Source organism: Lethenteron reissneri, chromosome 3, assembly GCF_015708825.2.
Source record: "Lethenteron reissneri isolate LAM-NWPU_2019-01 chromosome 3, ASM1570882v1, whole genome shotgun sequence".
In the NCBI taxonomy this organism is placed as follows: Eukaryota; Metazoa; Chordata; class Hyperoartia; order Petromyzontiformes; family Petromyzontidae; genus Lethenteron; species Lethenteron reissneri.
Genome location: NC_083781.1, coordinates 12,385,557 through 12,402,477, shown reverse-complemented (window position 1 = coordinate 12,402,477; position 16,921 = coordinate 12,385,557). Strand labels below are relative to the sequence as shown.

At 53.3% G+C, this 16,921-nt stretch overlaps 1 protein-coding gene across 1 annotated transcript in view; it reads left to right on the top strand.

The window, feature by feature from the left end:
• MYO15B (myosin XVB) overlaps positions 1-16,921 on the top strand; it is a 92,268-nt gene that overhangs the window by 53,031 nt on the left and 22,316 nt on the right. The window contains exons 32-46 of the mRNA XM_061560704.1: positions 605-925; positions 1,572-1,705; positions 2,384-2,472; positions 3,779-3,869; positions 5,173-5,289; positions 6,140-6,198; positions 7,287-7,406; positions 8,946-9,065; positions 10,046-10,136; positions 11,110-11,784; positions 12,508-12,694; positions 13,247-13,547; positions 15,262-15,304; positions 15,790-15,909; positions 16,457-16,593. Of these exons, the coding sequence (XP_061416688.1) occupies positions 605-925; positions 1,572-1,705; positions 2,384-2,472; positions 3,779-3,869; positions 5,173-5,289; positions 6,140-6,198; positions 7,287-7,406; positions 8,946-9,065; positions 10,046-10,136; positions 11,110-11,784; positions 12,508-12,694; positions 13,247-13,547; positions 15,262-15,304; positions 15,790-15,909; positions 16,457-16,593 (2,605 nt within the window). The remainder of the gene's footprint in view (positions 1-604; positions 926-1,571; positions 1,706-2,383; positions 2,473-3,778; positions 3,870-5,172; positions 5,290-6,139; positions 6,199-7,286; positions 7,407-8,945; positions 9,066-10,045; positions 10,137-11,109; positions 11,785-12,507; positions 12,695-13,246; positions 13,548-15,261; positions 15,305-15,789; positions 15,910-16,456; positions 16,594-16,921) is intronic.

Genomic DNA, 16,921 nt, shown 5'->3' with positions numbered 1-16,921 from the left:
AGGGTGGCTGTGTAGAGCTCCTTCCAGTGGAGGCTCTTCTGCCAGCGGTGGCGTGAACGAGCCATTGCAGGGCTGCCCCTTTACCTACACATCTGCTGTCGTTGTTCGCCGGGTGAATCGGCGTAGAAGTGCAGTCAACGTCACGACGTCAGTCGGCGGTGTGATAATAATAATTTCACTTTATACAACAGCGTCATTCATGCCCAACAGTGTCCCGCAACGCTGTACATTAATAAAATGCAAAGAAGCCCCAACGCACACACACACACGTACATACCAAGCAAGTGAAAATCCTACGACAACCAAGTAGAATCGAAAGATTAATAAACAAATTAATAACGGCACCAAAACAAACAGCGCAAACAATACGAAAGTAGAATTGCCGCCACAGGCAAGAAGTGATTGAACGAACGAGCGCTTTCCGGCGACAAATCAACCCCAATCGGTCTCAGGTTTGTTCACCAATCATGAGCGTTATTCGGTCATCATTTTGTCGTTTTTTTTGCACCTGTGAATGCCCATAACCTTGGACGTGAAGTGCGCCAAATGAAATCAATGTCCTCCAACCCCCTCCTTCCTCCTGGACGGTCGCGGGGGTCTACAGGGGCGTCTCGGAAGGCTGCCACGGCTGGACAATAGCGATGCACGACGCGGGCGCGGGCCCCTGCGAGCTCGCGGGCCACGACTACGTCCTGGACCTGCTGGGCGACGTGGAGCTGCCGCAGACTTTCCGCAAGCCGCCCTCCTTCTTCCTCCACTCCGCCAGCGGATCCGGACTGGGCTCCGGATCGCCCACACCGCACGGCGGGGGCGGTGGCGGCGCCTTCGCGGGCGCCGGGAGCTCGCACATCAGCCCGCAGCCTCCGCCGCCTCCGCCTCCTCCCCCTCCGCTCCCCCACCAGCTGAGCAGCAGCAGCAGCAGCCCGTGGGTGCCCGACCGTTGCGCGTAACACTCGTTGACAATTTGACGCGTAGGAGGCTTTCGCGACCACTATCATCCATGACATAAGTTTTTTTCGGTGTTAGACCGCGTTAATATAAATGTGTCGTTAAGCCCGCCGCCACCCGACAGCCAACTTGTAAGGTTTGTCACGTAAACAGAACGTGCCAATTCGTTACTAGTACAGCACTAACCGGTGTGTTGGAGAGCAAATCCACAAGGTTGTGCTCAGATGGTAAATGTTGTGGATTCACTCTCCAACACACCGGTTAATGCTGTACTAGTAACAAATTGGCATGTTCTGTTTACGCGACAAACCTTACTAATTGGCCGTGTCGGGTGGTGGAGGGTTTAATGACACATTTATATTTACGCGATCTAACCCAAAAAAACCTGTATTATGGACTTGTTGACAACAACGACGACGACGACGATGACGACTGACCTTATGTCGCAGGGAGATTTACACGACGCCTTATTGCAAGACGCTTTGCAACGATGATACATTTGTGCATAAGATGACAGTGGTTGAAGTAAAGAATGGGGTAAGTAAAAAAAATCCGGGACATCGTTGCCATGCCATGACATCATCGACATCCCCATGACGTCGTCGTCGCCGCGTCGTTGGCAGGATGACGACGGGAGGAGGCAGCTACGTGGAGTTCATCCCGCCGCCCCCAGGATCGTTCGCTCCCTCGCTGCCCCCTCGCTCCAACTACCCACCCGCGATGAGTGGCTTCGACCAGCGGGGATACCAACCACCAGGTGACCCCGTGACTGCTCAACAGCCCCCTCCACCATTTGAATTTCCGCGAGATTTGCAGCGCAAGGTCCACAACAATCGCATCGTGGGACCTTTATTGCCGGTATCAAAGTATACGAATAGGTGTTACTCTTTCTGGCGATAAAACAGTTGGGTTGAGATGTTCAAATGCCAAAAACGAATCGTGTCTGTGTAGTGAGTTCAACTGAGTTGCAGACGTACTCTTTGGAGGCAACACATTTATTAACACCAACACTCGGGTTAACAGAATAAGAACCTATGGTGGTGACCACCAGGCTAACTATGCTAATTACACTTAACTAGCTTCAACGGACCAGACCACAGCTTGGGTCTGGATCCCCGTGTTGGTGACTCTGTAGGACATAGAACGTAGATTCTTCAGGATGAACAACAGCACACCCTATCCTGTAGGGGTCGGCACTGCACGCAGAGCGTGGTGCCATCCAGCACTGTCAGTCAGTGCTCACCGAGCCCCTCTAGGGCCGATACTGCATCCACATACGCGTGGTGCCCGTGATGTCAATACACCGCATGCCGTGCCTCTCTAGGGCCGACATTGCACAGTGACATCCACGTGTCTCTGCCGCGCCTCGCGTCACTGGAGGCTTCACCAAGACGTCTCCTCCCCGTGTCGTTTTTTGTTGTTGTCACCATCGCAGCACCGTTCAACGGTCGGGGCGAGGGGTATTCCGAGCACGAAATCAACCATTATGTGGACACGCTCTTCGACCCGCTCATGAGCCACGGGGTAAGGCCATCTGTAACTCTTTCCCCGGTCCGAGACGTCTGCAAGTTGCAGGATGGAGGGGGGATTGTGCCGCTCGCCGCCGAATCTCATTTTATTTAGGGCAGCGCAGCGCCGCTGTTTTTAAAGACACTGTTACTCACCGCAGAGAACAGTAGCCGCACGGGCGCTACGATAGCTGGCGTGCCAAACTGTGCCACGCGCCCTCCCGTGTGGCCTCGCGGGAGCCTCGCTGCCGATGAAGTTTTGTTTAAGTTTTTTTTCCGTTTTCCGTTCCGATGACGTACGTGTACGTACACGTACGTACACGTACGTACACGTACGTCATCGAGAAACGGAATCGGAATGGGGAGGAGGCCAACACGTGTGCACAGCTGACGATTCAAGCACCAATGCTGTATCAGCGCCGAGGCTCCCATAAATGGTCGCCGTTGATCTGACTCGAGTTGGCACGACGGGCGCTCGATGGCGATGAACGCGCTCCCGTTTTCGCGGTCGCCGTGCAATCCTCACACGTGGGGCGGCCCTTATCAGCGTCAGGTCACGTGCCGATAGGCCCCACACACCATCGCGGTGGATGTGGTGCAATGGATGTGTTTGCTCAGCACACTCCGAGTACCCCAGCTACATTCGTCAAACAGAGCTCGCTAACGAAGCTGTGACACAGATAGGAGAGAGACCTTTTGCCTGGAACGTAGTTTTTTGTGCACGCCCATTGAAAGCTTTGCCGTGGCTTTCAATGGCGCAGAGCTTGCTTGATAAGGGATCGATGGATGCTGGTAGATTTAGATTGCTGTACAAACGTTTATGCAACGGTTTATTACACTTGAAGTGGCCTTCAGCAATGTTATTCTTTCAGACGATTAATGATGCGACGTGAACATACGGAGGTGGTGGGGCGGCCGGGTGCCTTGGACGTCAAAGCGCTGAGAGAGCCAGTATCGCAGAGACACGGGGCTCGAATCCTGGTTTCAGCCACTGGTGATCAAACTGGATCCCATCATATCGTGAGATGATAGCCTCAGCCATGGCGACAAATAGCTGCGCAAATATCATCTCATTATGTCTACCATTGCGCTTGACGTGGATTAAAAAACACTTCAGTTTGAGTGATATGGAACAAACATCGTTGCTAGCCAATAACTGATCAAACCTTGTTCCATTGGAGCACACTAATCTTCGCGTGCTTTGAGCTTTGCCTGATTGACCGATGGTCACTTTACACGATGGCTTTACCGACTCATCGATCGATCAAAGTCTTTTTCCTGCTGGGGGAGAGCCGTACTGAAGCTCGCGCGGTTACTTGCAGGAGACCCCGGGCCACCTGTCCAACCGGCTCAAGGGAGGTGGCGGCATGTGGAACGGCAACCAGGTCAACCAAAACCAGATGCCCAACGCCAGTGAGTGAAGCCCCATCGCACGCATTCCTGTGGGGTCACGGCAGTGGGTGACTGACACCGCCCACTCGCCCCGTCGCACTCGCCGTGTGCGGATGGTCACGTTGATTGAGTGACTTAGTGAGTGGGTGAGTGAGTGTCGTGTCCGTCACACCCACTGTGTGTGTGTGTGTGGAGTCACGTGGGTGGGTGAGTGACACTTCCCATAGAACACACACGGTGTGTTTGGGATCACGTGAGTGAGTGAGTGACTGACACTTCCCACACACCCACTGTGTGTGTGGGGTCATGAGAGTGGGTGAGTGAGCGAGCGACACCCATTTCCCACACACCACGTGTGTGTGTTGGACCAAGTATGCGAGTGAGTTGCACCCCCCATCACATGGCACTGTGTGTGTGCGTGGATTCACTTGACTGAGTGAGTGAGTTGGTGAGTGAGTGACCACCCCCCCCCCCCCATCACCGCCGCGGTGTCGGTAGCTGGTGACGACCGGGACCGTTATGAGAATGTCACCGCTGATGAATGTTTCAGTCAGAGATGTGATGACGGATGGGTGAAAGAGTAAATTTAAAGCAGCGAGGGTAACACGACAGTCTTTGTAATCACAGGCATTACAAATCGTGTAAATGTGCACAAATTTTATGCAGTTTTTACCATGTACGTGCCGATCTAAATGTTGCCTTACAAGTGCACCGTGCTAAAATAAACCCACCGACCTGAGTTCGACTCCCAGCCACGGCTGGAATTATTGGCGACGAATATCAGAACCGTTTCTGGAGTCCAGCCCTGTCGCTCTTTACCAACCCATATTGACCGGTGTGGTGAGGTATGGTCAACTGGACCCCACGTGACTGACGGAGCATGAGAAGACCTTCATCTAGCAGTGGTGTCCTGACGAAGGGCTGTAAATTATTGTTATTTTTTTTATCATATATGCTGCATTTATTTACTTCATTGCATCCCTGTCGCCACTCGAGGCAATATCACATACGTGTGTACGTTGAATTTCTTTCGCCACGTACATAGCCAACCGTGCGAATCGGAGGTGCGGGGGAAGGACAACCATTCATCACAACGGGGAACAACAAAAGAACACAAATTGAATTTTAATCTTGATTTTAAGCTTTTAATTGCAGACCCTGAATTGCGACAATTCATCGAATCGTGCGTGGATGGTTCGACCCATTGTGGTGAAGGTGCTGACGGAGTTAACGCTTCAAGAGGAAGGAAGGAATAACATTAGGAGCAGGCGCATGTGTCTGCGTGTTGATGCCCGTGTTGATGATGCCTGTTGTCTCTGAACAGTGGGGATGCCCATGATGCCAATGATGCCCAACATGGTTCAAGGCATGCAACCCATGGCTCCCATGGGTGGCATGGGTGGCATGGCACCCATGGGCATGCAAGTCAACGCAATGCCAGGTGCGTTCTGGCTCCTGCACAAGAGACCATTTTCGTTGCTCCTTCTCCTTCGGATGCCACCCTGTTGTTAATCTCGGCTCTCGGCCATCATCCGTGCTGGCCATGACGTGCCCTGCCCCAGCACCACTTACTTATCCTATCAGTCAATGTGATGTCTATAATTTGTGTCTATTCTCCAATCTCTGTGTCTCTTTTCCTGTCAATAAGTGTCATCCAAGGACCGCATCTCTCCCCGCTTCTTTGCGCACTTTCCGCGTCTTTTCCGTTTAATTTCCTTTGCTCAACGTCCACGATTTGCGATCCCCACGTCAGAGCGGGTAATACGCGCTCGTTAATCGATGCAAATTATTTGAACGACAACAACAGCCAAAAATACGCTGCAATTAAAAAATTAAGCGCATGTCTCACTGCCCTTCGACACCACGACCTTCGACACCACGACCTTCTACACCACGACCTTCGACACCACGACCTTCTACGCCACGACCTTCTACGCCACGACCTTCGACACCACGACCTTCTACGCCACGACCTTCTACGCCACGACCTTCTATGCCACGACCTTCTACGTCACGACCTTCGACACCACGACCTTCTACACCACGACCTTCTACACCACGACCTTCGACACCACGACCTTCGACACCACGACCTTCGACACCACGACCTTCGACACCACGACCTTCTACACCACGACCTTCTACACCACGAACTTCTACACCACGACCTTCGACACCACGACCTTTTACACCACGACCTTCTACATCACGACCTTCGACACCACAACCTTCTACACCACGACCTATAACGCTCCGTGAGAGCCACACCGATGTCTTGTTCTCGTCTCCAGGAGTGATGGACCCCATGATGGCACAACAGGCCCTCATCAACCAGCAAGCCATGATGCTGGTGAGCTCAGCGTCACTCGGCACACTCCCCGACTCGATCAGCACGGTTGGCTACGTACGCTGCGAAAGAAGTTCAACGTACCGTACATACTCTCCAGCAGCAGCGGCGTTGCTCTGTATGGGTCATCGGGTATCTAGCTGGCAAACATCCTGGTTCAGCCGGGAGAGTCCCCCGGTATCAACAAGGCTGTCCCGGTGCTTTGAATCACGTGCGAAATTTGTGATTCTCTCTCCGGTTCAACATTTTTCTGACCTTGTACTCAACTGACAACCCGGCAAAGGGCGGGGCTACTCGAGTGGTGGGCGGGGCTGAGAGAGGGGGGTGGGTGGAGCCTATTAGCAGTAGGCGGAGCCAAGGTCAGGCAGAGGGGAGTGACTGACTGAATGGGGGTGTGGGGAGCGGTGGTGTAGCGGTTAGCGCACTGCGCTACTAAGGGGCCGTTCATAAATGACGTCACGCACCTGGGGGTGGGGGGGGGTCAGACATTTGTGACGATGTGTGACGAGGGGGGGGGTTTGATAAATGTGACGTCACATAAAAATGTGCAACTTTAAATAAATATAGAATTGTTATAACAACACTAATTGTTATAACAACACTCCTACAACATCAGAGTGCAGCGCCACATTAAATACGCACTACAATGACAATAGTTTAAAGCGATTTGAAGCATGTTTTATTTTCAAAATAGAAATATTGTTTTGGGGGGGGGGCAGAGCTTTGTGACGTCATATTTTAGGGGGGGGTCTCACTTTTTGTGACGCCATGTGACGAGGGGGGGGGGGGGTCAAAAATCGTCCAAAATTGCGTGACGTCATTTATGGATGGCCCCATAGCTCCTTCGTGATAGCCTTTGCGCTAGAATAGTGGCACGGGTACCAGATCTACTGACTTACTCATGTAAGGATTACCGGTAGGGGGTCGCCCGATGCGACCGTACGAAATGGATTTCCCTCGTCTGCAAACTCTCTCTGAACTGCACAACACTGCCCACACACCCAGACACGGTCGCGTTCAAACAGCTCCACCATCATTAGGACACCGAAGTTCTAATCAGCGTTTCCGGCCACGTTTGTTCCCCGTGCCAGGCCCAGCAGATGACTGCGGCGGCCCTGCAACAGCAGCAACAGCAGCAGCAGCAACAGCAGCAGCAGCAGCAGGCGGCAATGAGGGCAGCCCAAGCTTCATCTTCTAACAACTTCAACAGGGTGTGGAGTACAACTCGGGTGTTGTGTTCGCGGTCGCATTGCACGGCTCTCTGACGTGACTTTAAACTTTATCAGGTGTAAGGCCCATTGAGCTGGCTAGCTCTTTCTTTTGGGAATACGCCCTGGCCACAAACGATAGCTCAGCGAGAAGTGGCTTATCACGTGGAAATGCATAGCAGAAGCCAAATACTCGAAATGCTTGTTGAGTCTAAATGTGGAGGGAAAAACCGGAGGACCCGGAGAAAAATCCACACGACCATGGTGAGAACGTGCAAACTCCAAATATACAGCAGCAGGCGCCAGGGTCGGGATTGAACTCACGACTTCCTATGTACCAGGCGAGGTAGTGAACATTTAACCACCGCGGCCATTTTAGGTTGTGCCCGCATGTTGATCGGCACGGCGGCCGACGTTTCACTCCGTGGGCAGAGTGGCTTCTTGAAGGAACTGAATTCGGTTCTTTGTTAACACGTTCCCTCGGAGTGGGCAGGTAGGAACTTGGTTGGACAACGCATTCGTGCACGACAGACAAATATGCACGACAGACGGACAAATAATCCCTGGTGGGCAGTGTGGAACCTGTTGTTCCTACCTGTATTATGACTATTATAAGATGACTTACCCAAAACTAATAAGAAATAATAATAAACTCGCCTTTCTATAATACCACAATTTGCATAAGGCCTCAAAGCGCGTTGCATGAAGCCTATGTTATGGAGAAAGCCTGTTGTAAAAACAGGTGAGTTTTAAGATGCGATTTTAAAAGTGTAACAGACTCAGATTCCCCAATGGACCGCGGAAGGGAATTCTGGAATCGCGGAGCCTGGCTGCTGTACTCGTGCATCACGGATCTGCCTTGTAACTTCGCCGGGTAACTGGCTAAACGTAACCACTCGCGTAACAAATAAAATAAACTCAACACTCGAACCATCGCTGGTAGCGTCGAGTGTCTGGGTGTGACGGGCCTATGCTCTCTCGGCCGTGTGCCAGAGGTCGCAACCGGGTACCCGATACCCGTACCCGCCCGATACCCGGCTACCCGTACCCGGCCGGGTACGGGTACCCGTTTGCGACCCTGGTGCGGCCGGGTACGGGTACGGGTAGGCCGTGAGTCACCGGTGAGTAACCGTTTGTCACTCATTTCGGGTAGGGTACGGGTACGGGTAGCGTACGGGTACCCGTACCCGGCCGGGTACGGGTACCCGTTTGCGACCCTGGTGCGGCCGGGTACGGGTAGGCCGTGAGTCACCGGTGAGTAACCGTTTGTCACTCATTTCGGGTAGGGTACGGGTACGGGTAGCGTACGGGTACCCGTACCCGGCCGGGTACGGGTACCCGTTTGCGACCCTGGTGCGGCCGGGTACGGGTAGGCCGTGAGTCACCGGTGAGTAACCGTTTGTCACTCATTTCGGGTAGGGGTAGCGTACGGGTACCCATACCCGGCCGGGTACGGGTACCCGTTTGCGACCCTGGTGCGGCCGGGTACGGGTAAGGAATCAAAACCCGTTTGCGACCTCTGCCGTGTGCTGCCCCTCGCAGCCTCTGAGGAGCACGGGCCTGCGTCAGCAGCAAGTGCCGCTCTACACAGCTCCTCCTCCTGCTCCTGCACCTGCTCCACCTCCTCCTGCTCCTCCCGCTGCTGCTTCCGATTCGGATGAGGTTGGACGCACCACCCACCCATGCACGCACGGGACGTGGCTTACAACTGCATTGTTGAGCGCATTAGAAGCTACGGGGCGAGTTTCTTGAATTCACACAGCCTCCGTTCACGCAGCAATATTAATGGGTGCAGCACCATGAGTCAACTGGCTTTTCTCGTGTGGTGGGGTAAAGTGTCGGTACTCCTGCCTCTTCCAAGGCGTCTGGTTACCATGGAAGAGTAGGCAAAATACCCTCTAGAGGGGTTCTCTAGAGATCTCTCTTGCGGCGAAGGGGACGATGTTGCGATAGTAGTAGTTGTTGTAGCTGCTATTGTAGTTGTAGTTGGGAATGTCGCGGTGGTGAGATGTCTCCCTCGCCTGGTATGCAGGAGGTTGTGGGTTCGATCTCGAGACTGCATTTATATTATTTGGCTGCTATGAATTTCCACATTATGATAAGGTCACTTCGTTGAGCTCTCATATGTGGCCAGGTCGCTTCCGAAAATGAGGTACTTCGATCTTGGGCGGCCTTACCTGGTAAAATTAACAAAGTAAATAGTTGAAATAGGTTTTTTACCCTTTAAACTGGTACAAAACTGACACCTTTATACAAGGCATCATGTTTGCAATAACCACAACACAAGCAGTCAAAATGCAAACGAAAAGAAACAACTCTGATAATGATGATATGCACTGTCCTTGAAGTTGATTGGTCCACACCTGAGACAGCTTTTTTTAGAGCCTAGTCTCCATTGGTGTTGGACCATATCATTATCAGAGTTGTTTATTTTTGTTTGCATTTTAGTTGTTGTCGCATAACAGCAGCATCTCTGCTGTGTGTGTGTCCCGTGCAGTCCCCACCATAACAGCAGCATCTCTGCTGTGTGTGTGTCCCGTGCAGTCCCCACCATAACAGCAGCATCTCTGCTGTGTGTGTGTGTGTCCCGTGCAGTCCCCACTATAACAGCAGCATCTCTGCTGTGTGTGTGTCCCGTGCAGTCCCCACCATCGCCCAGACGCCACGTGCCCGACGACTCGCAGAGTGGATCCATGGCCATCGCCAGCAAAATCAACCGCTTCTCCAGGGGTGGTAAGTCCACCGTTGCTGCCGCTGGCTTGGGACACGAATCGACCTCCTTTACAACCTGACGGGATCCATTTCTCTCCTGCCCGACTGCCATCCCCCCCCCCCCCGGCCCTGGAACACACGTCACGGCAACATTACGGCACCTGCCAGGCGGCGTTATTCCTGTGAGCATAGTTTGTGAGGGCAATGGTTCTTGTTAGCGAAGTGGCGTTAAAAACAAGACTATAAGAGGGCACATTTCGTCGAGCGTATGATGACGGCGATGGCTCTCCACCACCACCGAAGGCCTCGGCGTGACTATGACGAGGCTGAAATATCAACCGGTCTGAATGAGCGCGCAGACAGAGATCATCTGGTAACTTGATTGAAAACTGCAGTGCGCTGAGCAAGACCGAAATAGGTAATTGGCTGTATACACGTGAGGAAACATTTACCGAGCTGAGCGATGAGATCAGGCGTTAGATGGGTTGCCGCAAAGAAAGATCGTGAGATACGGCTACGGCTCGCGGAGGCCTTCATCCAGCAGTGGCGAGATCATAGCCAATGAGTTACGACGATGCACAGGCGAAATGACTCGACGCCCTGCGACGTGATCACTCCTGTACGTGACACGCAGTGACGTCAAGACACCACGTGACGTATGACGTCGCGTGGCCTGCCGGCACACGTACGGGTACCCGGCCGGGTACCCGTACCCGGCCGGGTACGGGTACCCGTTTGCGACCCTGGTGCGGCCGGGTACGGGTAAGGAATCAAAACCTGTTTGCGACCTCTGGTTTAAAGTAAAAAGAGGTTGGGTCCTAAAAGGAGGAGTGGGGTCGCGAGAGAGATTACACTTCCCTGTTGATTTAAGGTAAAAGCATGTAATCAAAGATGTGCAGTGGGCAGCGTACCTTTAGTGCAGCAGATGCGGCGACAGGCCACCGAGTTCTATTTGAGTTGGGTAACGCGTGACGCCGTGTGTCTTTGTCTACAGCTTCCATCGCCAAGGCTCCAGCACCTCCATTCAACAAGTCGCCCGTGCAACCACAGAAAAAATCACCCTCACCCTCCCGCAAGAGCAAAAAGGGGTCCACCACCAAACCTCCACCTCCTCCACTCGATAAGTCACCCGTTCAATACCGGAAGAGATCACCCTCTCCTTCCCGCAAGAGCAAAAAGGGGTCCACTGCTAAACCTCCACCTCCTCCACTCGACAATTCGCCCACTCAATACCGGAAGAGATCACCCTCTCCTTCCCGCAAGAGCAAAAAGGGGTCCACCACCAAGCCTCCACCTCCTCCACTCGATAAGTCACCCGTTCAATACCGGAAGAGATCACCCTCTCCTTCCCTCAAGAGCAAAAAGGGGTCCACTGCCAAGCCTCCACCTCCTCCACTCGACAATTCGCCCACTCAATATCGGAAGCGATCACCCTCTCCTACTCGCAAGAGCAACAAAGTGTCCACCGCCAAACCTCCACCCCCTCCACTCAACAAGTCACCCGTTCAATACCGGAAGCGATCACCCTCTCCTACTCGCAAGAGCAACAAAGTGTCCACCGCCAAGCCTCCACCTCCTCCACTCAACAAGTCGCCCGCTAAATACAGGAAGCGATCATCGACTTCCAGCGAGGACAGCGACGATAAAGAAGAGGATAAGTCGGACACAGGTGGCACCATTTTGTGAGATTGCTCTGAAAACGATGTTTAAGCTCCGTTTATTTTAGCACGTGACGCCCTCCGAGCTGCAGAGCTCTTTGTCAGGAGCGACAATTGACAGGCCCAACGACGTGGCTTATCACGTGGACATTCATAGCAGCCGAGTAACCCTCGAGTGGTCTCCCGAAGCGGCATGCTACACACGGCTTGTGCGTTGTGCAGGAGGCAAGATGTAGAAAAAAAAACGAATTCTGTTAACTCAATCCGCTGCTGAATGAAGGCCTCCCCAATGCCGCGTCGGTCATGGGGGTCGTTCGATAGTACTTCGTCACTCTGGTGGTACGTGTTGCGAAAGAGACATTCAGCGAGCGTGGTCTCTGAACCTGGTTGAAAGAAAGTTGATAACTGCACGTTGATTTTGGCCACCTCTAATTCGTCCACTTTTATTCAAACACAATCGCCCGGAATTCCCCCCGGTGCCATCAGATTTCGGAATCTAAGCAGAGTTGAGCACGACTGATGCTTGGGTGGGGAACTGCCAAGTGGAATAGGTTGCCGTAGGCTACTGCGGGGCGCAGCAAATTCCATCGTTGTACTGTTCTTATACGCTCTCACACCATCTACGCTTCGTGCCTGACCACCGTGTGGAGAGGCCCTCATCCAGCAGTGGATCGACGAGCGGGCCGTGCGTGTGTGCGGCGAGCGAGCGAACGTCGTGCGTGTGCCGCGTGCAGACTGCGAGCAGGAAGACGTTCCCGACTCCAAATCTTGGCGCAGGGATAAAAGCCGCAGCCCCGAGAGGCCTCAAGTGGTCGTGGCGTCGAGCAGAAGCGCGCCGGAGCCCACGAAAAACATCAAGCACATCATCCGCATGTACAACAATAAGCCGCCTCCCAAGCCGGAGGAGATCATCCCGAAGATGTACGGCAGAGTATCTCTCGCGGGAACATCCCCACGGGCCGCTGGGCGCTTTGGCGGTTTTGGCCGCCGTCTGTTCACCACCCACAGGGCATTCGTCATCATTTACTGTCATCGATTTCGCTCTCACCGGATTCACGCGTCGCAGATTTGCGCCCACTGCTTCCTCTCATCTAATTTATTCACCATTGCATTCACACACCCGTCATAGCGTCGGGATTTCTCTGTAAAGCGCACTATATAAATCCCATTAAGATAAGATTTTTCGCGGTTTCGTTGCACGGCAACGCGTTTTGGGGGCTTGTAACCGCTTTGTGCCGCTCGGCGCGACGTCCCGATGTTCACCTCCGCATGCCGGCATCCCTCTTCGGCTGATTTCACAAACAAAAAACGTCGTGCGTGTCGAGTTTTCCGGAGCCAGCCCAAGACCATTATTCTGGAGTTCACTGGTCCACCGCTACATTTCAGTATCCTTTCTTTCAGAGACGGTGAAATACACAAGTTGCACTCCATAGCAGCCGCTCATGCGGGCTCGTGCACTCCGTCTCTTTCCAGGAACGTGCGATCCGAACCCAAGTTCGTGAAAAGATCGGACCCACGCTCGGAGGCCCTGACGATCCTCAGCGAGAAGACAAAGCAGTGGTCAAAGCAGGGCACCGGCAGTGGCAGCACCAGCCCAGCCACGTCCTCCGGGCACGACTCGCCTTCCCCCACCACCGCCACGGCAGCCAAGGCCGCCGAGAACGTGCCGCCCCCTCCGCCCATGCCGCCGTCACCGGCTGCCGCCGGCATCACCACCGCCAGCGCGCCGTCCAATCCTCCGCCGCCTCCTCCTCCTCCGCCTCCGGCGCCTCAGGTACGGGCGGTCGTTGCAAACCCAGCAGCGTGAGCTTGATTAGAGAGGTTGGGGCAAACACGTGACGTACGGCAGGCTCCTCCCACCCTCAACCAGTATATATATACAAGGACTGTTTTCTTGGAATTTCTCTCACTTGATGCAGCAGTCGTGCTGTGACGGCTCCACCTGAAGACGGAAGCTTGTGTTGCCTCCGAAACGTCGTGATTTTTATCTTTATTTTACCTTTATTAATTAGAATGTTTTACCTACGTGACTTTACCGAAAAAACCTAAGAATATGAATAGACTTAGGTGTGCCATCCATCGGGAGTGTAGCATGTGCTGCGACGCTACGGTGCAACACCAGTCAATGTCAAGCGAACTTAAGACGTGTTAAACACTGAACAGAACGAATAACGAATGGCACGATCTGTCGTGCGTTCCGCTGTCGGTCTCAATAAAGGCCGGCCAGAGGTTCCTGGAGTCCCAAGGCAGAACGCCATGTGGGGCTCCCTTCATATTGTTACGTTCTCGCCTCGGTGGTGAGATGTTAACTTCCTTTCCTGGTATACAGGAGGTCGCGATGCCTGTATATTTGGAGTTTGCGTGTCTTTCTCCCCGTGGTGGTGTGGATTTTTCTCCGTTTTTCCCTCCACATTTAGAATCAGCGAGCGTTTAGAGCATTTGGCTGCCGCTATACATTTCCACATGACAAGCCACTTTGTTAAACTATCAAATGTGGCTGGGTCGCTTCGGAAAAAGAGCTACATAGCTCAGTGGGCCTTACCTGGTAAAATAAAAATCATAGTTTAATAGTTGAAAAATAGTTTAGTCGTTCTACGACGACAAAAACACAGGGCCCAGTGTGGAGCCCTCGTTTGTGTGAGGCCCGGGGAAAATTGCCCCTTTGGCCCCAAACTGGCTCTGGGTGGCCCTGGCTCTTATTCCCTCAGTGTGTACGAGGAAAGCTGCGACGATTATTCCGCAAATTTCCTTGAGAGTTACGTGAAAATGGATTAGGGGGGGGGGGGGGGTTGGGCTAAGCCCTCAACAGGTGAATGGGCACATAGATACGTTGATTGTTTGTATCGATTTAAAGTTGATCGTTTCGATTTGTTTATTTTCAAATTGACAATTTCCAACAAATTAGTTGACGATTATAAGAATCTACATCGGATTTCTGTAATTCAAGCTAAAACCATCGCTGCTGTGGCTCCCCATCTTGTGGAATGGGATTCCCTGCCTTGCCTGACCGTCCACGGATTCCAAAAATAACTTAAAAACGTTGTTAACCTGTTGTTCGTCGACCTGATTACTCTTCTAATTGCGTGGCATTAAAGTGTTGTTTGGTGGATAACAATGCACATACAAGGGGACTTGGTTTAATGAAATGTCGCCTTAAAGGAAATTCGCTTTTAATTGATCGATCGTCACACAAATGACCCGAGCGTGACGTTGTCAATTCCACGTGATGAATGCGCGCTTCATTTCGGCCGTCTCTGTGGTCTCCGTTGCACCCGGTTGAGTTACCGTCGCGTGCTGTCATACTGCCACGACAAAGACAAAGATCCCCCTTCACCCCATAGCCTTAACAGACTGTTGGGGCAAGTGCAGTTCACGAGCAGCACCTACGAATGCCGGCACGGCGCACGAGTGCGTGGGTGGCATCGCGGCATCACGCCCGCGGGGCCGCCGCGCACACTCAACGAGCGCGCGTTGTCCGTCCCCCGCAGGCGAACATGAACACCTTGGGGAGGAAGCACAAGGTCAGCGCAAGTAAGGACCCTTGCACGCGGCGCCTCGGGGTGCTTCGTTTAGCTGCACAGTGATCGCGACAAAATCGCAACTCTGATAATGTATGTTTTTTGTTTGCATTCCGACCGCAGGTATTGTGGTCAATGCAAACATGACTCCTCGTAAAAAAAGGTGTCAGTTTTGTTGCCAGATAAAAGGGTAAAAAAACAATTATCATATTTTGCTACTGGCAAAGGAGGTTCCAATGGTGAAGAGCTATGTAGCTAAGTATGGGCCTTAGCTGGTAAAAATAAAAATGTGTTTATTAAAATTTTTAGACTCGCCCCCAACCACAGCACCGCTAGCTTCGGTGGCTCTTAAAACGCGAGCTGGGACACCACCGAGCGGGGACATCGCTCCGACTTGCCGTCACGGCAGACGGCACGGCGCAGGCGGGGTGGGGTGGGGGGTGTCGTGAGACCGCGGCGCGTAGAGGGGCATCGCGTTCCGTGTCCGTGCTCCGCCAGCGCTCACCCAGGCGATGGTTCGCGTGGCGGCCGCCCTGGGAGCCACCGCCTCGCCCGGAGCCGCCAGCGTCGAAGCGCCGAAGCCACCCGCCGAGCCCCGGTTCGACGTCATGGACGGAGGTGAGCTTGCGCGTCTCTCTGACCGCGTCTCTCTCTCGCCGTGTCTCTCTCACCATCTCCCTCTCACCGTGTCTCAATCTAGTCGTGTCCTCCCTCTCACCGTGTCTCTCTCTCACCATCTCCCTCTCACCATGTCTCAATCTAGTCGTGTCTTCCCTCTCACCGTGTCTTTGTGTTCCACGCTAATTTTGTCCCTCTCTCAGTGTCTCTAGTCATGTCCCTCTCACCGCGTCTCTCTCACCGCGTCTCTCTCGCCGTGTCTCTCTCTCGCTGTGTCTCTCTCACCATCTCCCTCTCACCGTGTCTCCCTCTCGCCGTGTCCCTATCACCGTGTCTCTCTCTAGTCATGTCTCTCTCACCATCTCCCTCTCACCGTGTCTCAATCTAGTCGTGTCTTCCCTCTCACCGTGTCTTTGTGTTCCACGCTCATTTTGTCCCTCTCTCAGTCCCTCTAGTCATGTCCCTCTCACCGCGTCCCTCTCACCGTGTCTCTCTCTCACCGCGTCCCTCTCTCGTCATTCCCCACCATCGTCGCTGTCCCGCCCAGTGAGGCCGGCGGAGCCGCGCGGGGGCGGCCCGAGTCTGGCCGAAGACGAGCGAATCCACACGGAGCTGCATCCATGGTACAACGAAGACTTCTACAGCTACACGGACGTGCGCTGGAAGCTCTTCCTGCGCAAAGAGGCATGGCTCACTCCGTCCTCGCTTGCTGCCAGTGGAACCACTGGTCCAATGATGCCCCCCCACCTTTCACTTCATAAACTCCCAATAACGTGACAGAGGAGATACCGACGTGAAGTAGAGACGTGGCGAGAGTGGGCAAAGGATAGATGTGTGATGACGTGAGAGACATACGCATGGGACGGACGCGTAGCGAAATGGAAGAAATTATTTGGTGATGCTGCTGCGGCTGCTGCGTTGGCAGTGGGGCACAAGCACAATTCACAGCGATAACAAACTCAACACGTTCGTCAATAAACGCTCTCTGGTCTTCAAAGGACAAAAAATTATT